We start from the raw sequence: 27,154 nt of genomic DNA, 5'->3' as shown, positions 1-27,154 counted from the left end.
TTCCCACATAGCAGAAAAAAAATTGAGGTAAATAATTTTAACCACACATACAACATGGGAAATAAAAGTAATTTTATGCTACCTACACAACAACTGAAATTATATGTACGGACTCCACAGGAAATGGGGATGACAATACATAACAAGTTCATGGGCAAAAACATATTTAATATGAAGCCAGAGATTCTAAAAACAAAGTTAATCAGGTTCTGTGGGAGAAATGCTGCTATTCAGTAGAAGAATTCATAGAGGATGAAATAATAATTTAAGCAAAGGGAAATTAAGTGTTAAATTTTTTATTGTCTGTATATATAACAAATTGTATTATTATTCTGAAGCTGTTTGTTAACATCAGCTGTTATATGTTTATGGTGAAGTTTTACCACAATTTTGATGTGTTTCATGTACCTGTGTCAAATGATTATGTCTGTTATGAGACTAATAAACCACAATTCACAAAAACAATAAACCTTATGTTGTCGCAAGCTAATAAAAAAATGATGGTGATGTCAACTCTGTGTACCCTGACCCAATGATGTACAACACTGCTCACTGGTTGGCCACGGCAACAAACTCAAAGATTTGTGGATTTTTTAGAAGAAATCGGCGTGCTTTTTCCAAATGAGAGAAAACTGTGCAATACTCACAGCTGATGGATGTTATGTGGCTTACAAAACTGGCGTTTCGTTACGCACGTGCCAGCATTTCAATGATTTGAACATAAATCTTCAAGGCACAAACAAAACTGTTACTGCTATGATACATCTTATTCACACTTTTGAGGATAATATTGCCAGTTTCTAACAGCGATATTGTTCCCATAAGTACAAGTATTTCACAAATTTAAAAACTTTATCAGCAATTCAGATTTACTCTAAAAGCCAGACCAAGAAAAAGTCACCAAGGAATTTTCTTTGGTAATACATACAACTTAAGAATTTGCATCGATATTTTCTCAGTTCAAAGCATTGTTGAAAACACTAAAATTTATTATGAAGTTAGATGTGGCTTTACTGAATACACTGAACTTTGTTAAATTTGTTTGGTTGGGAACCGAAAAAATTGAATTGCAGTTGACTGATTTCCAGTCTAGTTCAATGTGAACTCAAAAATTTATTGAAGCAACAAAAGAACTGAAAGTAAACTTATCAGAAAGACCATCACACAATATGACAAAAAAGCCAACATTAAATTTATCAGAATGTTGAATTCAATCCCAGACACATGCTGGCATTTGCTACCTTGATTGTATTATCTAATTACGCCTGTGAGTCATTATTTCCTGAAATGAATAACATCAAAGACTTGCTAAGAAAGCAGTGATCAAACAACTTGAGTTCAGCTTCCATTCTGCTAAAAATTACGAAGCGTGCACCTAATATAAATTATATGGCACTGAATTTGCAACAGCAGTAATCACATTAATTTTTATTTTATTTAGATAAAGTAAAAATGTGTATTTTATTATTACTGTTTCAATGGTCTATTTCTGGTTGCAAATCAAGAGTATTAATATGGAAATATTTAGTTTTTTTTCGTTAATTGGTAGAGTTCATATTTCAGTGCACTAGCAAATCTTAAGCACACATGCATTCATGCACTATCACACGTGCAATACATGTACAAAATAAATACAAAAGAAAGTGTAATATATGGTACCAAAACTTAGTTCTACACTTAGTTTGATGGTAAACCATTGCCTTATTAAAAATTTCTCTGGGAAAAAATGACACACAGATGTACAAAGTTTCAACATCTCTGCACTATTTCTTTTTTCACCTTGAACTTCCTTACTTCTAACGTCGAATACTCAAATCTTAAGAATATCTGTTTAACATGGTATTAAATGTGCAGTTTTATTTGTAGGAAACCATTTTCTGTGTTCAGGTCTGGTTTCATATCAGACTATCATACATTTCAGCTGATAAGCCAGTTCCATAACAAATGAATGCAGACATATTTGTATTGTGCAATTATTTTTGATAAATGGGATACACCATCACCTTCATAAAAGATCATACCCACATAAGAGCAGTGCTTTAACATGAACACACCTTTGAGCACCTTCATTCACACAGTGTCGATTCAGCGGGTCATGTTCCTACAAAGGAAATTATTTTACAGCTTCTAGGCCTTTACTGAATATGTACAGTTGAGTGGCACACATTCAAATTTCAAGACCTCAATTGCTCGTCTTTCACCTCTATATCACAAATTCACTGCTGACGGAACTAATACAAGTTTTCAGTCACTACTACATAAAATGCAGTGCAGTAACCTGTCTTTGAATCCTAAGTGTGCTTATTACTATAAATACTTAAAAGAGCACATAAACCAACAGTGCTACAAATAAATTTGGGATGGAAGCAAGAAACTGTTATTGTACTGACCACAAAATAAACAGTACTTAAATACACAGATAAAAGCAGAAAATTTTAGCCAAACTTTTGTACACTAATTGAAATGACACCAAAATTAAAATAAAAGTTTCTTATTGACTTACATGATTCTTCAATGGTGTAAGTAATTATACGATCAGTGCTGTTAATTTTAAGATACGCGATGTGAAATATAGCCGGAGTTTGGTCTTTTTTTTCTTTTGGAAATTTTAGATGTTAATTTTTCCTAATGGTAGACAGACAAACCACTGACAAATGATAATGCTTCCAGTCCCTTTAACTTAATAATGTAAATGAGCTAAAAAAAATAATACTGATTACGACTGGTGAGAGAAATACATTATCTGTGGTGACCTCGTCATGCGAAAGAGATCTGAATGTGTTTTACTCCTGTCATCCTGACAACATCACAGAGTACTGACTAATGGAGGTGCAAGCTTTTGCTAATGGCCTGTTTGTTAAATTCTACATTGCACGATATATATCCAAAAGGCCAAAAAAGTAGTAAAAACCATTGTGCTTATTACTGTTTGCTAGTTGACCAGCTTCTTCAGATCATTGACTGCTAACTTCCCACTCTAGAAATTGCCCACTTTCACCATATATATATATATATATATAAGTGGGCAATTTCTAGAGTATATATATGGGCAATATTATATATTCTCCATTTCCATATGACTGTTCCCACCCCACTCCCGAACGGCTCATCGCCAAAACAGTTTATCCCCGTGGCCATGCTGCACTGAACTAGCAGTGCTGCTCCCACCAACTGCTTTTGGGGCTTTGAATTCAATATAACCACAGACCTAACCAAGGCTGATTTGCAACATAGCACTATAGAGTAACATACATGGATTGGAACTGTTAGAGATGATGTGAGCCCTAACATCCCCCCCCCCCCCCCAAAAAAAAAGACTGAACATAGTTCAAGCTAGAAAGAAAACTGATTTAAGTACCAACCAAACCTGGAATCCTGGTTTTCATTAAGCAACTGTCTATTGACTAACAAACAACTTTAAAACAAATGTACTTTTCTACACCAAACTAGAAGATCAGTGTCAATATTATTCAGGGTTAAATGCAACATTCCACTATCTTATCAAAACAGGTAAAGGCATACACTGTATCCTCTCTTCTTCTTCTTCTTCTTCATGTGTCTTCCAGTGGTAGATGACAATGAGGAGTTTTGCCAATGACACTTTTTGTGTACCTTGCATCAGAATTTGTTTTCTACAAATGTGGACACTAATGTGAAAATGTGTAATTTTTTTCAAATCTATACAAAAGCATAAGGGACACATTCATACACCAAAACATGAAACATATCATAAAATATTTAGGTTTCCTTCTCTCTCCTTTCCCATCTTTCTTTTTTATACATTCACATTAAACATTTGAGTTCAAAGTGAGAAAATTATCTGAATGTGTCACCATCCCAAACTTATACTGTCTTATTTCTCGTAAGCATGCTGTAAGTTTTGAGTAATTTGGGGAAAATCTGAAATCTGATGCTGAATCCCGTATCATATACAAACTGGAATAAATACACTCCTGGAAATGGAAAAAAGAACACATTGACACCGGTGTGTCAGACCCACCATACTTGCTCCGGACACTGCGAGAGGGCTGTACAAGCAATGATCACACGCACGGCACAGCGGACACACCAGGAACCGCGGTGTTGGCCGTCGAATGGCGCTAGCTGCACAGCATTTGTGCACCGCCGCCGTCAGTGTCAGCCAGTTTGCCGTGGTATACGGAGCTCCATCGCAGTCTTTAACACTGGTAGCACGCCGCGACAGCGTGGACGTGAACCGTATGTGCAGTTGACGGACTTTGAGCGAGGGCGTATAGTGGGCATGCGGGAGGCCGGGTGGACGTACCGCCGAATTGCTCAACACGTGGGGCGTGAGGTCTCCACAGTACATCGATGTTGTCGCCAGTGGTCGGCGGAAGGTGCACGTGCCCGTCGACCTGGGACCAGACCGCAGCGACGCACGGATGCACGCCAAGACCGTAGGATCCTACGCAGTGCCGTAGGGGACCGCACCGCCACTTCCCAGCAAATTAGGGACACTGTTGCTCCTGGGGTATCGGCGAGGACCATTCGCAACCGTCTCCATGAAGCTGGGCTACGGTCCCGCACACCGTTAGGCCGTCTTCCGCTCACGCCCCAACATCGTGCAGCCCGCCTCCAGTGGTGTCGCGACAGGCGTGAATGGAGGGACGAATGGAGACGTGTCGTCTTCAGCGATGAGAGTCGCTTCTGCCTTGGTGCCAATGATCGTCGTATGCGTGTTTGGCGCCGTGCAGGTGAGCGCCACAATCAGGACTGCATACGACCGAGGCACACAGGGCCAACACCCGGCATCATGGTGTGGGGAGCGATCTCCTACACTGGCCGTACACCACTGGTGATCGTCGAGGGGACACTGAATAGTGCACGGTACATCCAAACCGTCATCGAACCCATCGTTCTACCATTCCTAGACCGGCAAGGGAACTTGCTGTTCCAACAGGACAATGCACGTCCGCATGTATCCCGTGCCACCCAACGTGCTCTAGAAGGTGTAAGTCAACTACCCTGGCCAGCAAGATCTCCGGATCTGTCCCCCATTGAGCATGTTTGGGACTGGATGAAGCGTCGTCTCACGCGGTCTGCACGTCCAGCACGAACGCTGGTCCAACTGAGGCGCCAGGTGGAAATGGCATGGCAAGCCGTTCCACAGGACTACATCCAGCATCTCTACGATCGTCTCCATGGGAGAATAGCAGCCTGCATTGCTGCGAAAGGTGGATATACACTGTACTAGTGCCGACATTGTGCATGCTCTGTTGCCTGTGTCTATGTGCCTGTGGTTCTGTCAGTGTGATCATGTGATGTATCTGACCCCAGGAATGTGTCAATAAAGTTTCCCCTTCCTGGGACAATGAATTCACGGTGTTCTTATTTCAATTTCCAGGAGTGTATGTATCAATTCCATATTACTCTTTACTTTCAATTTTATTTACCACCCATCATAAATTAACAAGAATTATTTTTTGTTGTAACACACTGTCAATAATATTAAATTAGACTATAAAGTAACAATACTTACAGAGGTGGCCAACGAGTCATCCTTGGTTGCAGGCGGTATTTCCTTCACATCTACTGGTTTTTCAACATTAACTAAGGCACTGTAAGAATTATCTGCAGCATACTTGCGAAGCCACTGGAATTCTGGAGGTGGGCCCCTCCTTTTACTGTAGACTGAAACATAGAAATAAAAACAAAAGGGACATATTCATACATCAAAACATGAAAAATATCATAAAATATTTAGGTTTCCTTTTCTCTCCTTTCCAATCTTTCTTTTTTATACAATTACCTACCAATTAGGAGCTACACTGAGAAAACTCAATTGTTACCTTCCATTACTCTGAATAATTCTCCAACGAAGTTGCTTGTTTTCACTCCAGGCACCATTTCAAATAAGAGCTTAAGTTTATAAGAAGATATGTTGACATACACATCAACACCATCTTGATGTTTACTTTCAGGATCTGAAATAAAAACAGCAACCATAATTACATAATGTGTCAATGATGAATCACATGAACACTCGGAAAACTAACAAAACAAAAATGAAACATCACCTATTTCACACCTGAAGTCAGCATCTACTGGCAGTGTTCGCTCAATAGTCAGATCAGTAAAACTTTGAGGGGGCACTCTTGAACTCAGAAAAACAAACAATGCATGATCATTCTCATTTTCAACCAGAGCCAGAACTCTAGATGTGCGCACCCATCCTTGCATTAAGCTTGCTTCGTGGACATGTTTCAGTTAAGAAACAGATATATGGAAAAAATTACATAGCAGCACACAATCTATTAAGCTTTGAATTACTAACGTTTTACCAACAATAAAACACTTTTTGCATGCAACACAGCTGTCTTTAATAGTAACGGAAAATGTACATCATATGATTTTTTTCCCTACAAATTATAGACATGTGTCCATTTTTTCCATTTGATATTATTATTGAAGCAAAACTGGCTGCAGAAACTGTCTTTTAAAAACCTTTCAACTTACCAGTTCACAGAACTCCTTGTTTTTAGAAAGTTTTGTGATGTTACTAACTTAAGGTTGTTTTGTGATGAGGAATTCTTGCGATTAACACGACAGACAAATGGGAGAGAAAAGAAGTTGTGGGTTATACGATGAACATTTTTGTGAAGTTAAATGTGAATAAAATTCATTCAGTATTTGATTTCTTATTTGAAGCCTATCTTCCACATTCACTGTAAGGGCCCACATGTTTAACATAAGTGTTAAATTTTTAGTATGCATGATCAGTCAGTGTTAGGAGCAGGTATATGTGATCATCATTGTTGACAACTGATAATAGGCAATTCATTCAGATGACCACAATATGACACAGGGCAGACTGTTACTCATGTGTGCGCGTGCTTAATAGCTCCTATTTCCATTCCGGATTTTCCACTGTTTGACTTCATTTAGACTAAGCAATGGTCCTATATTTTAGTCCAACTGTCTATTCATAAATACAATTACACTAAAGAATCCCTAAGCTATTATATCCATATACAACAAAAATGAGAGCTTATTTCTGTTAATTTCATTACTATGTGGAAACATTTGATATTATTGCTAAAGCACGAATGTGTCTAGCTCAGAAACTTGACGAAGTTTAGCATCAAGAAGGTACCCAGGCTCCTCTTTTAGAGATCTTGCAGTAGTTACACACAACTACTCCAAATTACTAAAAAAGGTTACTAAAACACAAAGGAATGTGCACCTAATGTTAGATATCAATAATTCCAACAACAGTCTTAAAACTATATGGAATGTAGTGTAACAACACACAGGACAATTAGCCAATGAACAGGATAAAATCACTGCTGAACTGAATGAAAGGGCTACAAATGATGAGTCACAGGTAGCAAATATATATATAACTCACATTTTCTTAAATAGTAGGAACTATAGGGAGAAACAGTTCAACAGAAAATAACAGCAGTATGTTTAAAAAATATCTCTCATAAAATTCAGTCATATGTATGCCAACAACTTCCCCTGAAATTAATAAAACTATATATTCTCCCAAAAATAAAAGTTCATCTAGTTTTGATGGTGTTTCTTAACACAGTATTAAAGAGTTGTTTCCACACAAATGTAATGCACTATCTCAAGGCACTTTTCCAGGAAGACTGAAACATGACATTGTCAAACTACTATTTAAGAAATGTGATATGAGAGATGTCAATAACTACCGACCTATTTCCCGTCTGACAACATTTTCCAAAATTTTGAAGGTGGTGTATTCTAGAACTGATCTCACCTTAGCAATAATAATATCCTCAGCAAATGACAGGTTGTATTTCAGAAGTTTTGCTCTACTGAGAATGCCATTTACATGTTCACTCACCAAATGTTACAAGCATTAATTAATAAAATGGCACCAGTTGGTATTTTCTGGAACCTATCTAAGGCATCTGAACGTTTGAATCACAGTATTCTCCTATATAAATTCACGTTCTATGGGACTGCTGGTGCAGCCAAAAAATGAATGATGTCATATCTAAACAGAAGAATGTTACGCTGTACTTAATAATTCAACCAATATAGTCCAGTGATGTAATTCTGACAGGAGATAATTCATGCAAGGTGCTCCCAAGGCTCAATTTTAGGTTCATTATTGTTCCTTCATGTGTGTAAATGATCTTCCATCTAATATATAACAAAATCTTGAATATAGCTATGTTTCAGCAACTGTATAAAATTGAAGAGGTTTAAAAAAATCAGCCAACCAGTTGCAAACCAAAGCTTTATTTAGCTTTAACAAAATTTCTTCTTCAGAAGGGGTGGGCCTGCTACACCCACAAAACCACAGGAATCTGACATTGCCCTTGACATATATAGCTCAACTGAGGCTATTGATACAAAAAATCAACACCCACAATGCCAAAAAGTGGAATCTGACATTTCACTTTACTTATACAGCTCAATCACAGCTCTCAATACCAAAAAGACAACACCTACAACTCCAAAAAGTGCAACCAAACACCCAACAACTCAAACACCCAAATACTTCCATTTTCACTACATGATGATTATTATTATCTCCTTCACTTTCTCAGACATTAGGCCCGGTTAAAAATGGAGTGACGCGGACCTTGATCAAGTGTCACTTCCTTTTAACTGTACAGTATTGTTATATTGCATTTAGGAACTTTCGGGTAATTGAACATGTATCAATAATTACGGATTTCTGTAGTTGTATATATATGTTTGGATGTAGCTGTATTGCATTGATGTACTGGTGGATATTGTGTGGTATGACTCCTGTAGTTGATAGTATAATTGGTGTAATGTCAACTTTATCCTGATGCCACATGTCTTTGACTTCCTCAGCCAGTTGGATGTATTTTTCAATTTTTTCTCCTGTTTTCTTCTGTATATGTGTTGTATTGGGTATGGATATTTCGATTAGTTGTGTTAATTTCTTCTTTTTATTGGTGAGTATGATGTCAGGTTTGTTATGTGGTGTTGTTTTATCTCTTATAGTGGTTCTGTTCCAGTATAATTTGTATTCATCATTCTCCAATACATTTTGTGGTGTATACTTGTATGTAGGTACGTGTTGTTTTAAAAGTTTATGTTGTAAGGCAAGCTGTTGATGTATTATTTTTGCGACATTGTCATGTCTTCTGGGGTATTCTGTATTTGCTAGTATTGTACATCCGCTTGTGATGTGATCTACTGTTTCTATTTGTTGTTTACAAAGTCTGCATTTATCCGTTGTGGTATTGGGATCTTTAATAATATGCTTGCTGTAATACCTGGTGTTTATTGTTTGATCCTGTATTGAAATCATGAATCCTTCTGTCTCACTGTATATATTGCCTTTTCTTAGCCATGTGTTGGATGCGTCTTGATCGATGTGTGGCTGTGTTAGATGATACGGGTGCTTGCCATGAAGTGTTTTCTTTTTCCAATTTACTTTCTTCATATCTGTTGATGTTATGTGATCTAAAGGGTTGTAGAAGTGGTTATGAAATTGCAGTGGTGTAGCCGATGTATTTATATGAGTGATTGCCTTGTGTATTTTGCTAGTTTCTGCTCGTTCTAGAAAGAATTTTCTTAAATTGTCTACCTGTCCATAATGTAGGTTTTTTATGTCGATAAATCCCCTTCCTCCTTCCTTTCTGCTTAATGTGAATCTTTCTGTTGCTGAATGTATGTGATGTATTCTATATTTGTGGCATAGTGATCGTGTAAGTGTATTGAGTGCTTCTAGGTCTGTGTTACTCCATTTCACTACTCCAAACGAGTAGGTCAATATTGGTATGGCATAAGTATTTATAGCTTTTGTCTTGTTTCTTGCTGTCAATTCTGTTTTCAGTATTTTTGTTAGTCTTTGTCTATATTTTTCTTTTAGTTCTTCTTTAATATTTGTATCATCTATTCCTATTTTTTGTCTGTATCCTAGATATTTATAGGCACCCGTTTTTTCCATCGCTTCTATGCAGTCGCTGTGGTTATCCAATATGTAATCTTCTTGTTTAGTGTGTTTTCCCTTGACTATGCTATTTTTCTTACATTTGTCTGTTCCAAAAGCCATACTTATATCATTGCTGAATCCTTCTGTTATCTTTAGCAATTGGTTGAGTTGTTGATTTGTTGCTGCCAGTAGTTTTAGATCATCCATGTATAGCAAATGTGTGATTTTGTGTGGGTATGTTCCAGTAATATTGTATCCATAATTTGTATTATTTAGCATGTTGGATAGTGGGTTCAGAGCAAGGCAGAACCAGAAAGGACTTAATGAGTCTCCTTGGTATATTCCACGCTTAATCTGTATTGGCTGTGATGTGATATTATTTGAATTTGTTTGGATATTAAGTGTGGTTTTCCAATTTTTCATTACTATGTTTAGGAACTGTATCAATTTAGGATCTACTTTGTATATTTCCAATATTTGTAGTAACCATGAGTGGGGTACACTATCAAAAGCTTTTTGGTAATCAATGTATGCATAGTGTAGCGACCTTTGTTTAGTTTTAGCTTGATATGTCACCTCTGCATCTATTATCAGTTGCTCTTTACATCCTCGTGCTCCTTTGCAACAGCCTTTTTGTTCTTCATTTATAATTTTGTTCTGTGTTTTATGTGTCATTAATTTCTCTTTAATGACTGAAGTTAATATTTTGTATATTGTTGGTAGGCATGTTATGGGGCGATATTTAGCTGGGTTCGCTGTGTCTGCTTGATCTTTAGGTTTCAGGTATGTTATTCCGTGTGTAAGTGTATCAGGGAATGTGTATGGGTCTGCAATGTAACTGTTAAATAATTTAGTTAGATGTGAATGTGTTGAGGTGAACTTCTTTAACCAGAAATTTGCTATTTTATCATTTCCAGGGGCTTTCCAATTGTGAGTAGAATTAATTGCTTGGCTGACTTCATGTTGCAAAATTATCACTTCAGGCATTTGTGGTATCATCTTGTATGTGTCTGTTTCTGCTTGTATCCACCGTGCATGCCTGTTATGTTGTACCGGGTTTGACCATATGTTGCTCCAGAAGTGTTCCATGTCTGTTATGTTTGGTGGATTGTTTATTTTAAAGTGTGTGTTATCTATTGTCTGGTAAAATTTCTTTTGGTTTGTGTTGAATGTTTGGTTTTGTTTCCTTCTATTTTCACTTTTTTTGTATCTTCTGAGTCGTTTGGCTAATGCTTGTAATTTCTGCTTCTTTTCGTCTAATTGCTCTGTCGCTTCTTGTTGTGAGATTTTACCTAACCTTTTTCGTTTTTTTCCGAGATTTCATTTCTTATAAATTGTGTTAGCTGTCCGATGTCTTTTCTCAGTTTTTCTATTTTGATCTGTAACCTGTGTTGCCATGCTGGTTTTGTGGGTTTCTTCTGTGTGTTGGTTGGTTCTAATCTCTGCCTAGTGTGTATATTTAGTGTAGTGAGTGCTCCTATATAAACCAGTAGTTGTAACTCTTCCATAGTTGTGTTTTCATTTATTTTGTTGTGTATGATTGTGTTGATAGTTTTTATTGTTGTTTCGACTTGTGGGTTATTTGGTGGTCTATGCAAGAATGGTCTAATGTCTGTATTTGTGTCTTTGTATTCTATATATGTTAGCTGAAATTTTTCTTCTATATCTAACATCTGTGTCACTTCGTGTTCTATTTGTGCTTGTTCTGGTGGCTGTCTTAAGATTTCGTTTTCCTCTGATTGTTTAATTGGTGCGTGTTGTTCTTTGTTTGTTTGCTCTGGGATGTTTGAGTCCATTACTGTATTTTCTTCTTCTTCTGATTGCACATTATTTTGTTCCAGTATTTGTTGTACTTGTTGTTTGATGTTTTCTAATTCTGACTGGGGTATCCTGTTATTTTTTATTATTACACGGATCTGATCAGCTAGTCGTCGTTCTGTTAAAAATTTTAATTCTGGGTATCTGGTAATAAATGTCGTGTATACTTGTGATCTGTATCCAGTTGTGTTGGTTCCTAGGTTTGTTGCTTGGTAATAACAGAACATGAGGGGTCGATTAACTTCATCTGACCATCTCATCCTCTGTCTTTGTTTTCCTTCTAGGGTGGTTGCAGGAAGCATATCCTGCAAAACACCTCTATTTGGATTTAAATCATTTTCCAGTTGGCTAGCAGTGTCGTTACCATTGTGGGCGGGCATAGGGTTCAAGCGTCGTCCCCGACCATGACGGCGCTTGTCCGAGGCTTCTTTAGTTCTGTCCTGAACCAACTAATCACACTAAAAGGGGGGTTAGCCCTATTAGTGGTTTGTTCTTTTTGTCGCCTTTTATGACTGGCAGACCATACCAGAGGCCTATTCTTTTCCCGGGCCTCCACGGGGTAATAGGCCTCCCTACTTCCCCCCCCCACCCCAAAAAAAAGAACACTGTCATAAAATCAAAAATCAATACTGTGGTAAACTACTAAATGATTATAACACCTCTCCCCAAACCCCTATATAACAAACACGCATAACAAATTATAGTATATTATTATTATTATTATTATTATTATTAAAAAAAGACCTACCATAAATATACTAAAGACAAGATATCACAATTACTACACAATAAAACTCAAAGAAAAATTACTTACGAACAAAAGCCTTCAGCAATGTCGCCTAGGTTGGCCACACAAAGCACATGCACACACACCAAAAATAAAAAATCTCCTTGAATACCCACAACCTCCCACCCATAAACCAATCCCAACCCACCCAATATCATCCTCAAAAAAGCCAACCAACAAAGGAAGGGGAAAAAAAAACCATGGAAACCAATTACACCTAAAAGCTACAACCAAATTGGTTCTCTCCAACATAATTTCTAAATGCCCCCCAAACTCGCCCCATTAACCCCACAACCAATATCCATTCAACTCACCACCATCACCCTATGCATCCTCCCTACTTCCCCCCCCCCCCACCCCAAAAAAAAGAACACTGTCATAAAATCAATACTGTGGTAAACTACTAAATGATTATAACACCTCTCCCCAAACCCCTATACAACAAACACGCATCACAAATTATAGTACTAACCCCTCAATATATTTTTCAGTCAGCCCCATTAGTTTTCTCCTACTATGACTGTGTAAAACTGTAAAAACAATCAGCAACCCGCCCCCCCCCCCCCCCCAACACCAACACAACCACATCCACAAACCAAACCAAGCCGAGCCGAGAACTGCCCCTCCCTAAGTTCCTCTTACCAAACTGTGATTCACCAATTTCAACAACAACATCCAGCCCACCCAACTTCCCACTATATTTCACATTCTCCAAACAAACCTCTCAGCAGAAAGAAAATCGATCCAAAATAATTCTCCATTCATACCAGTCCTATGGCCACAAAAACTCTTAGAGGACTAACAACAAAAACAGAAAGTAACCAAGACAATCACCCTTATGCCCAATCTAGATTTCTCGAACCAGGTACCATGTATTATCGAGCACCACATATTATTGCACCAACACCACCACATATACATAGCCCTGGTCCAAGCTGTCAGAACTCTCAGCAACCTCACATTGCTGCCACAGCACGAGACCGAACATCTGTAGAAACTGTATGAAAGATTACATATCATCGTTCATTGCTGAACGCAGTGTTACACTCTTAAACCTCACAGTCATATCCATGCCTAACAAAAAGCAATAAGAAAATTTAGGCTTCTTTCTGCACAATGAGCACCAAACTAATCAGATATAACAAAAACGCCAAACACTAACTACCCCAACCCAAAACCACATTAGCACGATGACAACCAAACCTCAATTGAACCAAATACCACATGTTCAACTCAGCATGTCAACATCCACCACCAGAGAGAACCATCAAATACAACATAATACCTACAAACACAACTGACTCAAAAACACCGCGCCATAGTGACTTCACACATGACAACATCATTACATCACAGGCCAGAGCAGACGGGTGGAATCAGACACTTCCATTGACCCCAAAATGCTACCTCATAAAATAGTTGGAACAAATTACAATACAACTATCAACAACACATTAAAAGAACAGTAGCCAACTGTTTTCACAGACACTACAGTCACTATTTACGATCTTCATACACCATCTAAATTCTTGCTTAGCACTTATCTTGATGTTTAGATATTTCTTGAATGGTAATTATATAACTCTACTAACTTCTGTATTAATAATTCACTGATTTTATAAAGTACTTCATGTCGTTTGCTGACACATACAATTAAAACATTTGTAAACAAAAAAAATTAAAAGTAATATGAGATTAAAAAACATTTAAATTTTATTTATACTACCGGCAAATGGATCCAGAGTACAAGTAATCACAAATGTTAGTATAAAAATATTTTTCTGGTTGCACAATTAAAGCAAATTACAAATACTGTATTCAACGAAACTAGCCAACAGTTACACAGAAAAATACAGACTTGCTTGAACTACCTAACTCATGTAATAACCAAATAACATTGCTCTTCACTCACAGATGACAATTCCTTCTACATGTGTGCTTAAACTGTCATAATTTTGTTTATCAAAGAATTCAGGTCCAACAACTACAAATTTAACACTCTTAAATAGTTCCACAACTCCTAGTATGCCTGTGGGAAAATATGAACTGCAAGTAATAGAGTGGCATCTCCAATTGGTCAGCAGCACTACACTAAGCACAGTACTGTACTCAGAAGCTAACATCAATTGCTGGCATTCTATTGTTTCCTAGTAAATTGGTACAGTGTAGCTATTTTCCCCCTTTAAGTCACAATCTTATGACTCTCTGGACAATCTGCTAATAATCTTCTACATATTTCCCTTTGTGTTTTCTTAAGTTTGGTCACCTATATAGCAACACACTTCTTTTTCAATGAATAAAGAAACAGGTGATAAACAGTATTACATACAAGAAATCAGTTTAACATCCACTCAGAATTTTAGTTTTCACTGTAGTGTGTATATTACTGAAGCAGCATTATCACCGTTCTATTACCAGATAACTGTTTTTTTCTTTGAAATAGCTCCAATTATGTCTACGAATTTTAACTGCCTCCCCAACGCCATACATTCATTAAATATAATTTTCTTTCAACAGAAGTGAAATAACTGGCTTGACCTAACACTTCTATATAAACACAAATTCTGAAATAATGAAGGAAGTACGACATGTCTCAAAGTTACCTGAAATAATAAATAAAATAGAAAAAATCTCATTTCTGTCAACAGCTTATGGAAATGCATGTTTATTTTTCTTAGTTTCATCCTCGAGACAGTCACAAACAGCAAAGAAAACAATGACTGTTCCGGTACATTTTTTGTTAGCGCCTCATGTTCGTCGCACAATAAAGATGCGACGTGTAAAATGCTTATCGTGAAAAATGCTAATCACGTAACATTTGTAGTTTAAACGGTAGCATTAAAATAGCATGCTCAACCAGTCCCAACGTAAAAAATAAAGTTTACCTCTTTCAACAACAAAGCATTTACTTGCAATTCAAATCTTGACGGGAGGGAAACGGCGAAAGTATACCCGTCTTTGCACTGCTACCAGATACTAGGCTTCACGTCCGAGTAACTCCTCCGTCACTGCACGCTATGCTTCACATAGGGGGCGTTCCGTAAACAAGTTTCCGGCAATCACCGCTAGGCTGAAAACGAATATTTAAGGAAAAGGATACTGAAACCACATTGTCTTCGGCGCTCAGTTTGGTCTGAACAACAGTTAGCACATCCATGGCCAGTCAGTGTGTCCTTTCCAGCGCCCTTACACTTATAACGCGCTGGAATTAAGAATGCATTTTCTTCTGTCACTGGAAAAGAGGTTACGAGTAAGAGTTTCGTTAAAAAGCATACAATATTTTGAACCTACTTCTCGTCTAGTCACATTTATTTACATCATTATACAATAGTTAACAATGAGCAAAATATGACAGGTAGTCAGCTTCAACTCTCAAGTTACCTTAGTTACCTCTGCTACCGATCGGAAGAAGCCTGTTGACAGCTTTGTGTCTCTTAGTGACAGTTATGTGTTTAACAACAACAATTTTCAAGTTACGTAGCATTTCAGTTGACGAAAATAATACTCAAACAATCGTTACACAAAAATACTACATACAGTATTCATAATAACGCACGTAAAGTTCGCATTAAACAATTCTACCAACAGTGAAAATTTACCATCTAATCTCTTCGTACTACAGAAGCCTGGCTGTATAAAATGTGGAATAAGATAAGTAATGCTTCAAACATCGATTTTTGTAATATTGTGTGTCATTTGCAACCTTAATTATCAGGGAAGTCAGACGTTCATAAAATACAAAATATTTATTTTTCCTGAAACCAGTTGTAAATGAAGTTGCTCAAAGTAGAAACTCACAATGGTGAGCATAGCAGACGGTACTCCCCACTGAATTGAACTGGGTTTATTTGCCAATAGATAACTTGTGTTGTATAAGGCATCGTCACACGTAACATAGTATCCTAATTAGAGCTTCCTGCCCACTCCACTCACGCAAGGGGCGCAGGAACAGTGTTCAAACAACTATATGCGCGTTGTAATTAGACTAATAGTGTCTTCCTTATCCCTACGGGTTCGGTAGGTAGTATATTACTAGATACGTCATTTAAACCTGGTTCTTGAAACTTTCTAACCGGGCTTTCACGGTATAATCTGCGTCTATCTCGAAGCGTCTGCCAGTCCGCTCTCCCATGAGTCAAGCAAACCTGCGACCATTCACGCTGCCTTTCATTTTATACAATCAACATATCCTGACGTCCCAGTTGGTACGGGTCTCCCGAGCTTGAGTAATATTCTAGGATGGGTTGCAGGTAGGACGTCCATTCGTCCCGTTTTTTCCAGGACATTCCATTTTTTCGGTCTCCTGCCTCCCCGAAAATTTTTGTGGGAACCATGGAGGTGGGAAAACAAAGACGCACCATGAATAAATTATCCGAATGGAAAGGAAATCGGTAGATGTGATGTAGGTGCACAGTGAAACAAAACGTTCTATTTAAATTGTTTCCAGCCATTTTTTTGTTAATGTTGGTATGCCTAAACATTGACCATGAACAAAGACAACTTTGACTGTTACCACAGTCAAACATAACAGTCGCGACACTCACTGCTGTAAAAATTGTTACCGTTTGACAGATGGAGCGACACTAGCGCTCCAAGCGGCGAGTACGGTGAACGTCAGACGCGTCGTAAGCAAAATATTTGTTTTGCATCCATTTCCTACGTAATTTACGAAATATACGAGTTACTTTCTTGCCTCCAAGGGTTTATGTAGTATCAGAAGGCATATATATTTCTAAAAATGATTCTAAAATAAGCGCAAGTATGGACAAAAACCATGAATCGCGTGGCGATCTACAACACATTCGTGAAGAAACACTTGTGACTTTGGATAGAATTGCAGCTTAACACGTTGATATCAAAAAAATATAAACAGACAGATTCACAAGTAAGAAGCACAGACATGTACCTCTACATACAAAAGCGACCGACAGCTCATCTTTCGTTCTATAGTCCTACAATGTTTGTCATTGTCGCCTGTTGCCCCAAGTACGACCTCCTTCTTTATATTATTCTAAGTGGGACAAGCAACTGCCAAATAGTTGGAGAAATATGTTGAAAACATTATAATGAGCTGATTACATTACATTTCACGCAAAACCAAATATTTGAATAATTTTTAAACAATCTGTCAGCGAACAAGGTGCTAACAAAATAATGTCATCACACGAAGGAAGCAAGGAAAATTAAGTGACTAACAACAGAAGTGAATGAAATACATATCAAACATTACGCTTTCGTAAGACACGAATAACTGCACATAATGTAACCACTTCACCGTCAAAGCAGGTCTGTGTTGACGATTCACACAAATCTGGCACTGATACATGGAGAGTTGAACTGGCTGCTTCTGTGTCATAGAACTGTTTTACAGCTTTAGGTGGATTGTCGAATCTTCGTGGCAGTTTCCTCTTCATCGTCAGTTGATGTGGCGTATTTGGGATGTCAAATAGTTTATTATTGCCTGTATGAATGAACTGGTTTTGTTCAAAATGTAGCGAACAAAACCTAATACTATTATACAGGTAAACTGGGTCTTTTTTCACAAGGTCTTCTCGTCTGCTATTGACTAGCCATTTTCTGCTCCTAAAACGAATCATTAATCACTCATACACATGTAGTTTGCAAGTGAATCCTGACGATACAGTTTAGTAACATGATGGTATATGCCTCTCAAGATGCTTAGGTAACCTAAAAAAAGACAGCTGTGGTGTCTTCTTCCTGTTGTTGCTGCAATTTATTGCGCTACAAACGCTCAATCTATTGCGCTACAAACGCTCCTGCTTGTAAAAAACCATTGTAGGAATCAAAATAAGCAACCACTATTCGCTTTCACGATCGCGCTGAACTCACAGTTTAAGTTACTGGCCGCTTGGGGCGCTGCTGGCGCGGTAGGCAACAAAATTGAGGCGAAGTGTCGTGACTGTTATGTTAGACTGTGCTGATACCGTGGACTGTTTGGAGGATTGTAATCTTTTTTTCATAAGTGTATGTTTTTGGTGGTCATAAGCTACAATTAACGTCTCTGTATAAATTTAATAGTTCCCGTAAAATATACAGCTAATAAGAGTTTGGTATCTTATGACCAAGTATTCACTTTTAGCTGTATATCGACAGGTATTACATGTGATGTAACAATTTAATTGTCTTACAGGTTAAGGATGTAGGCCTAGTGCACAACACAAATAACGTTCTTATGGACTGCAAGCAAAGTGGAATTATGAAATTCTAATCAGTGTCTTAATATATCTCTCTAGCTTTACCATGGTTAGACAGAAAGATATACCTCAGAAGATTGGAAGAAGTGATGAGCAGCAGATCCCCTGGTAGGGGTAGGACGAAGAGTTAACATCTCGCTCTGTAAAAACCAACTATTGCGAAACTTCTACAAAGTAAGGTCGGACGGATGAAGGAAGACGGATCTGGCATGGAAAGGACAAAGAGGATGGAATACAAGTAAATGAAGGAGGGAAAATTAGGAAGAAGAGAAATATAAGGTGTAGATCAGATCTATATATTGGTACTTGGAATGTGAGATCCCTATATCGACCAGGAGTACTGAAAGTAATGCTGCATCAAATAATGACTCTGAAGCAAAGTATAATAACACTACAAGAAATTAGATGGACAGGGAGTGGAATTTTAGAAAAGAAAGAGGCGAATATATTCTATAGCTGCAGTGAAAGAAATCACCAGCGGGGGACAAGATTTGTAGTACACCACCAATAAAGCATTTGATAATAGGGTTTACATCCATTGGTCCAAGATTATCAACACTCAGGATAAAGGGGAAATTCTTTAACTACCCCATAATTAACGCCCAAGCGCCAACAGAAAAATCTGAAGAAGAAGAGAAAGTAATATTCTATGAATCTTTGGAAAGAGTATATGATGAGTGCCCAGGGCATGATATTAAAATAATAGCTGGTGATCTAAACGCTCAGGTGGGGAAAGAACAGATTTACAGACCAATAATATATATACCATATGTGTTGTGGCTGGAGGCAGTTCGCTCTGCGCTCTTGTATATGCAAGCGCTGAATAAACCTTTGTTAAGTGAAGTTAGTGTTCGTCATTCATCTAATTACACCTTCTTCTCCGTGACAATACTAATAACTGAGAAATACAACATCTATTTACTACAGCTTTCTTTAAAAAACTAACTTTCACGTTAATTTTACTTTGTTAAATTTAGCTTGAGTAAGCACAAATAATTTACATAGTTATGAGAATAATAGTAGCTGGTGGATAGTTTTTTTCTCTGAAGCACTCACTAAAAGATGGATAGTTGTCCTTATGAAAGCTAAGAATGAACAATTATTTTCTGCTATAGATGTGGCTGAGGTAACTCGTCACATTAGTGTACAATCAAACAGTCATAGTAAGCCATCAATTACAGAAAAACGGTACTTCTTACAAGTACAATATAAGATATTTCAGTTTAAGTTATCTTCAGCTAGCTACAATTTGATATAAAGGACACTGAAAATAACCTGATGTTCAAGAAAAGCTGAAAACATAGCATTCTAGGCACTCCTTCATTATGCTAAAAATATGCAGATTCAATAACTAGATTCCTATTCTGCTCTTGTAACACACATACATAGCTATTATTTTATGTTAAATTTGGAAATTTGTGGTGAGGTCTCATGGGACCAAACTGCAAAGGTCATCGGTCCCCTAGCTTACGCACTACTTAATCTAACTTAAACTAACTTATGCTAAGGACAACACACACACTCATGCCCGAGGGAGGACTTGACTCTCCGATGCAGGTAGCTGCGCACACCGTGACAAGATGCCCTAAACTGCATGGCTAGCCCGTGCAGCTATGCTAAATATATGTGAGCTTATGTGGATGATACTGATAACTGAAAAACACAACAGCTATGTTTGATAGTGGGGAAAGAATCATCTTTTTTTTTAAAAAAAAAGAAACAACTAAACTTTCCTCTTACTATCACTGTATTAAGCTTAGCCTGGGTAAGCACAAATAGTTCACAGACTTTAGTGAATAATGGTAGGTGGGAGACATTGTTCTTGATCTGAAGCATTAATGGGCATGTCATCCTAATATTTTCACTAACAGGTGGAAATTTGTTCGGACTCGGTCGTGGTATTTACAAAATGGGGCATTCCCAATAGAAAACAGAGTGGAACAATATTTTCTGCCAGTCCTTTCCACTACTGCCTCAATTGTAACACACGCCACGTAAACAAGACTACTCCTGCACGTAGTGTCATTATAATGTGCATGATTCACATAAATAACACAATGGAATTCAAAAAGCACTGAAATCAAATGTGTATTACTACAGATAAACAGTATTATTTAAGAAAACAGAGAATTCGTCTCACCTATCTGTCATAAGCTCCATCGTCTCACAAACAAGACTCAAAAGATAAGCGAAATCTATATATAAATTCGCAATGGCATCGTCTCACTTTTTTCTCATTCTCATGAACAGTTTAGCAAAAATCTTGTCATTGCTGTCTGCATCCTTCACTGTTCCTGCCATCTCGAAAACTTATTCCCTTGTAAAGCTCGCTAACAGATCAGAAATCGCCAGTTAAGTTATCACGAGTTTATTCCCCAGTTGGGCGTGATTCAGGTTTACACAACTCGTTTCTCGCGCTATTCTGGGAACAGAAGTTAACTGACTGCAAACCGGAGATTGTACAACTGGCCCTTATGCATTTAATGTTGACATATTTGATGAATCGGAGTTCCTAACGTCTGTGGTTTCAAAGTGCTCTTCTAAATTCTAATGTGCTCACTTCAACATAGCCATTGAATTGAGGTAGATATCATCCCACCAAACAATGTGGATGATAATATTCAAAATGTTGAATTAGCCAGTTGCAGTTTATACAGTGATAATAGTAGCACCAGCAATCATATATCTTACCGGAGGAATTTTGAGGTTTACCACAAGCCAGTCATAGAAAAACAATTCTCAAACAGAAGAACCATTATAACAACACCAGCACCTGGAAAAACAGTTACTGAAGAAAAGGCTTTAAGGAAGTGCAAAGGTAAAAGAAAAACAGAAAAGAAGTGGAAAGAAAGCTGACAACCAGAAAACTAAGCAAGGTGAAAGTAAAAGGGCTTAAAGTGAAAGTGATGAACAACTGATAAGGATGATGTGTCATATGAAGAATCAGAGGAAAGTTCATCACTACATCTTTTTAATTTGAAATGAGATTTTATGTTTGGTGACTATATTTTGGTGAAATTTCGAAATGAAGATTTTTTCTTTTTCTTTGTAGGTGGGATGTTAAAGCCAGTAGGTGGTAATTATGAATATGAGGTCTCATACCTTCAGAAAAAAACTGGTTTTGTATTCCCAGTAGAAGAAGACATAGCTTGTGTAACACATAAGGATACTGAAATGATTCTGCCTCCATTGTTGCCTATGGCAACAAAGAGACTATAAAATTATGTCTGTTTTTCAATCAGTTTTGGTATAATTAATATTCTTTGAACAAACTTATAAATGTTGGTGTTCGTAATTGTATTTAAGATACATATTCACGACTTGGGTGTTATCTAAGCTAATCAAGTACAAAGAAAAGCAAAAACGACAACAGTTTCATTGTGTGATATACCAGCACACAGTGACACATTTGCAATGTTCTTTTTAATTGTACATTCAATAGTTAATTAGCTACAAAAGTAGTACTGGTTGATTGCAAATGGTAGACAAAGGATTGTTCTTTTAAATAAATAAAAAAAATTCTTTCTCTAAGAAACATTTTCTACAAAATCATCAAAGTACCATTTTCGTTTCGCTGTGTGCTACTCTTTCATACATGTACAGACAAACAAATGATTGCAATTTCAGAAAAAATTTGGACTATTTATTCAAAAGACAGAGATTCACAAATAGAGCAAGTCAGTAAAGCACTGGTGCATCTCTGGTCCTTATGCAAGCAGTTATTTGGCTTCGTATTGATTGACAGATCTGTCTGATGCATTCCTGAGGGATATCATGCCAAATTATGTCCAGCTGGTGCATTAGAAAATCCTGAGATTGTTGGAGGACCCTGCCCCTAATGTTCCAAATGTTATCAACTGGGAAGAGATCCAGTGACGCTTTGTACGCTTTGGCAAGCAAAAAGACAAGCAGTAGAAAATCTTGTCGTGTGCAGGCTATTATTATCTTGCTGAAACATAATCACAGGATAACTTGCCATGAAGAGCAATAAAATGGGCTTTAGAATATCATGGATGTACTGCTGTACAGTGTGGGTGCTACGGATGACAACCAAAGTGGTCCTGCTATAAAAAAAAAATGCAACCCCAAACCACCACTCTTGTATGTGTAGGTGACAGCCAGGTTGATATTCCACTGCTCTGTGGGGCATCTCCAGACACGTTTTCGGCCTGGAATCTCTTTGCCTGTAGTTGAATTGTCTTCAGTGACGTGCCTCACTTCGAACTGAACCCTGATGACCAGCAAAGACGTGTCTGGAGATCCACCAGAGAGCAATGGGGTACCAACCTGACTGTCGCCCGCCATTTTTATTTATTTAGAATCCCTGTATATTATCATTGCAAAATGATACAGGATATAGGATTTGTCATACATGAGCTTACACAGATAATAGGACATGAAAGATTTACAGTTATAAGTTGGCTAATAAAATATTCTTAGGTATAACATGAAACCATACACGTAACAACAGTCACAACATACTAAATTAGAAGAATTAACGAACACAGTTTGTTTTCCAAATGAGCACTTTGGGTCACTATGATGAGGGAAATAAGCTACTCTATATTCAATGCTGATGATTTAAGTATTCCTTGACAATGTAAAAAACCTTTGATAATCAGCATTTTTTCAGTTCTTTTTTGAATACCTATGTGGAATACTGATATTCTTTTAATTTCGTTTAGTAATTTACCAAGCAAGATTTTAAGCTAGAAATGAGCACTTTTTTGATACATGACTTGTGTGAATTTCTGTATGAAACTCATCTCTATTTCTCGTTTTGTAGTTGTGGACTTGACAGTTTAAGACAGAATGTTCCTGGAGTGCCTTCAGAAAAGATATACTTTCATAAATTTAGATACATGGTAGGATAATGAGGTATAGTTCCTTGAAAAAATGTATATTATTATCTATGTGTCACCCCTTTTATCACTTCTGTTGCTCTCTTCCAAAGCACAAATGCAAATGCATGTTTTGCCAGACTAGTTTTCACCCAAAATATGATGCCATATTTTAACATGCTATGTATTAGTTCAAAATATACTACAGGAATTTTTTAGCATTCTAAGAAGTAACAGTACTGACTTAATTTTTCGTTTAACATTTATGTTTATTTCCCCCACATTAAATTTTCACCTAACCATACTCCTGAAAATTTAGTATGGAGGTTTGCTCTGTGTTACTCTGTTGAAGTTCTATTGTTAGGTTGGTTCTCATTTCGTCAGTTATATGTGTGAAGTTTATTCAAACTTATTTTTTGTCTTCCACAATTAGTTATTGCAAAATCATATGTTTCCTGCTTCTGCAGCTACTGTAACTCTCTCCTGTAGATCAGTTTCATTTATAGCTATAACACTCAACCTGGTGTCACTGAGAAACAAGATTGTGTCTGCTGCCAATAAATGGAGTGGCATGTCATTTATAAATATTATAAACAACTATGGTCCCAGTATGGAGTCTTGTAGCCCTGAGTCTTTGTTATGCAATGAGTAAACTTTGCCTTTATGTTGTATCTCTATCATTTGAGACCACTTAAAAAGATTGGATTTGATCCGGTCCATGAGTCACATAGCATTATAGTTCCACAATTTATTTCATTTTCGTCTTCAGGATTTATGATCAGATTTAAAACGTTATAGATTGCTGTTCCAGTTGTCCTATTTTTCCAAAAACCATTTTATATGTTAGCTAAGCCACTTATTTTTATTGAGAAAATGAGACAGTGTTTCATGCATTATGCTTTCTATTACTTTTGAAAATTCAGAGAACTGTGATATTGGCTGGTAATTGATAACATCAGATTGGTCACCCTTTTTTAAAATTGGCTTGACAATCGAATAATTCAGTTTTTCTGAGAAAGCACCTGTTCTAAATGATACATTAATGACGTCAGCAAGTTGGGAATTTATATATCTTGCACTGTGCTTTATTACTTTGTCTTTAATACAGCACTGCCCCAAGACATTTTATTTTTCAATATATTTGTAGCATTTTGCACCTCCAGTGCAGTAACAGGGTACAGAAACATAGTTTTATCATTCTTGAGGAGTTGCATTATGGAATAGAAATTACATTTACTTTGAATTAATTTTCCTGACAATTTGTACTATGTTTGTTGAATATGTTGGATATCTGCAGTGGATCCTCAACAGTCTTCCCTCCACTTTTAATTATAAAATTGTTTTTCTTTCATTTACCAGTATTGCTATTTATTACTTCCTATGTCGATTTTATTTCTTTACCAACTTTTGTGATATATGAGTCACTAATTTAGCACCCACTGCTTGACTCGCATAGATTGTATGGCCTGCATCGATTTTTTTCTTTTTCTTTAACTAAAGTTTTATGCAACATCTTCTAAATATTTTATGCTAATATGGCCGCAGAAGCATGGTTTTTTTCTGAATGTACTTCTGACCAAAAGCGAATCTGGTAGCTGTAGTCAAAGCATTTTGTTAATTATGCCTTTTGATTTCTTTTGGAGATATTACTACAGAAACTTTAGTCCCCTAACACATATTTCTTTATATGTAATCTAGAACTGAAATACCAGTTTTCAAAGGTTTAGCTTCAATTTTTTAATGTAATGAAATATTTTCTTAAAAATTTTCGTCTCTTATTTCGTCCCCTTAGGAGTTGAATTTCCAAAAAGACATTGAAACACGTTTTTTTATTTATAACTGAGATCTCAAATAGAAATTTTCATGGATGTAGCTTCAAAAATACTTTAGTAGTTCTTTAATAATAATTTACTTTCAAAAAAGCTTTTATCCACTATTTTCCTCCCTTAGTGGTTGAATTTCCAAAAATACTGAGTATGTATTTCTTTATTTCTGACCAAGAAATAGCAAGTTTTGTAGGTCTAGCTCCAAAATTCCTTTAACAATGACATTTTTCAAAAAAAACCTGTTTCAGTCCCTTGAGGATGGAATATCGATAAATCCATTCTTAAATGATATCTGCAGTACAAGATGGACACGATCTGAAAATTTCAAGTTTGGGTAGGATGATGATATGTCAGTGAGTCAGACAGTTGCGACATTGTCTTTTATATACATGGTGATTCATGAAGATATGCAAATATTGTAATATGTTCTTCTACAAGTAAAACTAAAGAAAAAAGTTGATATAACCATAGGTCTGCAAATGTTTAGTTATGAAGTTACGGCTATTAAAAGATTTTGCCTGAAATTTAGTGACTTGGCTAATATAAAGCCATCGAAAAATTGTACGAGATTAAAGTAAAGCATAATTTCCCTTTAGTTTGTTGTATCAGATAAATTATATAATGGTAAGACAGAGATTTAGGAACCAGGTTTTAAATTATAAGACATTTCCAGGAGCAGATGTGGACTCTGACCACAATCTATTGGTTATGAACTGTAGATTAAAACTGAAGAAACTGCAAAAAGGTGGGAATTTAAGGAGATGGTACCTGGATAAACTGACTAAACCAGAGGTTGTACAGAGTTTCAGGGATGAAATAGTGAAGGCGGCAGACGATCAAGCAGGTAAAAAGACGGGAGCTGGTAGAAATCCTTGGGTAACAGTAGAAATATTGAATTTAATTGATGAAAGGAGAAAATATAAAAATGCAGTAAATGAAGCAGGCAATAAGGAATAGAAACGTCTCAAAAATGAGATCGGCAGGAAGTGCAAAATGGCTAAGCAGGGATGGCTACAGGACAAATGTAAGGATGTAGAGGCTTATCTCACTAGGGGTAAGATAGATACTGCCTACAGGAAAATTAAAAAGACCTTTGGAGAAAAGAGAACCACTTGCATGAATACCAAGAGCTCAGATGGAAACTCAGTTCTAAGCAAAGAAGGGAAAGCAGAAAGGTGGAAGGAGTATATAGAGGGTCTATACAATTGCGATGTACTTGAGGACAATATTACGGAAATGGAAGAGGATTTAGATGAAGATCAAATGAGAGATACGATACTGCATGAAGAGTTTGACAGAGCACTGGAAGACCTGAGTCGAAACAAGGCCCCGGGGGTAGACAACATTCCATTAGAACTACTGACGGCCTTGGGAGATCCAATCCTGACAAAACTCTACCATCTGGTGAGCAAGATGTATGAAACAGGCGAAATACCCTCAGACTTTAAGAAGAATATAATAATCCCAATCCCAAAGAAAGCAGGTGTTGACAGATGTGAAAATTACAGAACTATCAGTTTAATATGTTACAGCTGCAAAATACTAACGCGAATTCTTTACAGACGAATGGAAAAACTGGTAGAAGCCGACCTCGGGGAAGATCAGTTTGGATTCCGTAGAAATGTTGGAACACGTGAGGCAATACTGACCTTACGACTTATCTTAGAAGTAAGATTAAGGAAAGGCACACCTACGTTTCTAGCATTTGTAGACTTACAGAAAGCAAGCAGTAAAGGAAACAAAAGAAAAATTCGGAG

The 27,154-nt window shown here is 37.0% G+C and overlaps 1 protein-coding gene across 4 annotated transcripts in view; it reads right to left on the bottom strand.

The window, feature by feature from the left end:
* Positions 1–16,083, bottom strand: part of LOC126462308 (inositol polyphosphate 5-phosphatase OCRL) — a 104,368-nt gene extending 88,285 nt beyond the window's left edge. For 2 of the 4 annotated variants that reach the window (XR_007585957.1, XM_050096062.1), the window contains exons 1-5: positions 15,897–16,083; positions 15,616–15,747; positions 6,039–6,219; positions 5,811–5,945; positions 5,501–5,652 (exon numbers count right to left, since the gene is read on the bottom strand). Coding sequence is in view for 3 of the 4 variants with exons in the window: in XM_050096062.1 (XP_049952019.1) it covers positions 5,501–5,652; positions 5,811–5,945; positions 6,039–6,219; positions 15,616–15,672 (525 nt within the window). In the remaining variant the exon portion in view is untranslated. Of the gene's footprint in view, positions 1–5,500; positions 5,653–5,810; positions 5,946–6,038; positions 6,220–15,400; positions 15,521–15,615; positions 15,748–15,896 lie in introns of those variants that run through there. The other 2 variants (XM_050096064.1, XM_050096063.1) reach the window with 2 other exon arrangements.
* Positions 16,084–27,154: the final 11,071 nt, after the last annotated feature.

The sequence above is a fragment of the Schistocerca serialis genome, chromosome 1, assembly GCF_023864345.2.
Source record: "Schistocerca serialis cubense isolate TAMUIC-IGC-003099 chromosome 1, iqSchSeri2.2, whole genome shotgun sequence".
In the NCBI taxonomy this organism is placed as follows: Eukaryota; Metazoa; Arthropoda; class Insecta; order Orthoptera; family Acrididae; genus Schistocerca; species Schistocerca serialis.
Note: the sequence above shows the minus strand (reverse complement) of the source record. Positions and strands in the feature narration are given on the sequence as shown.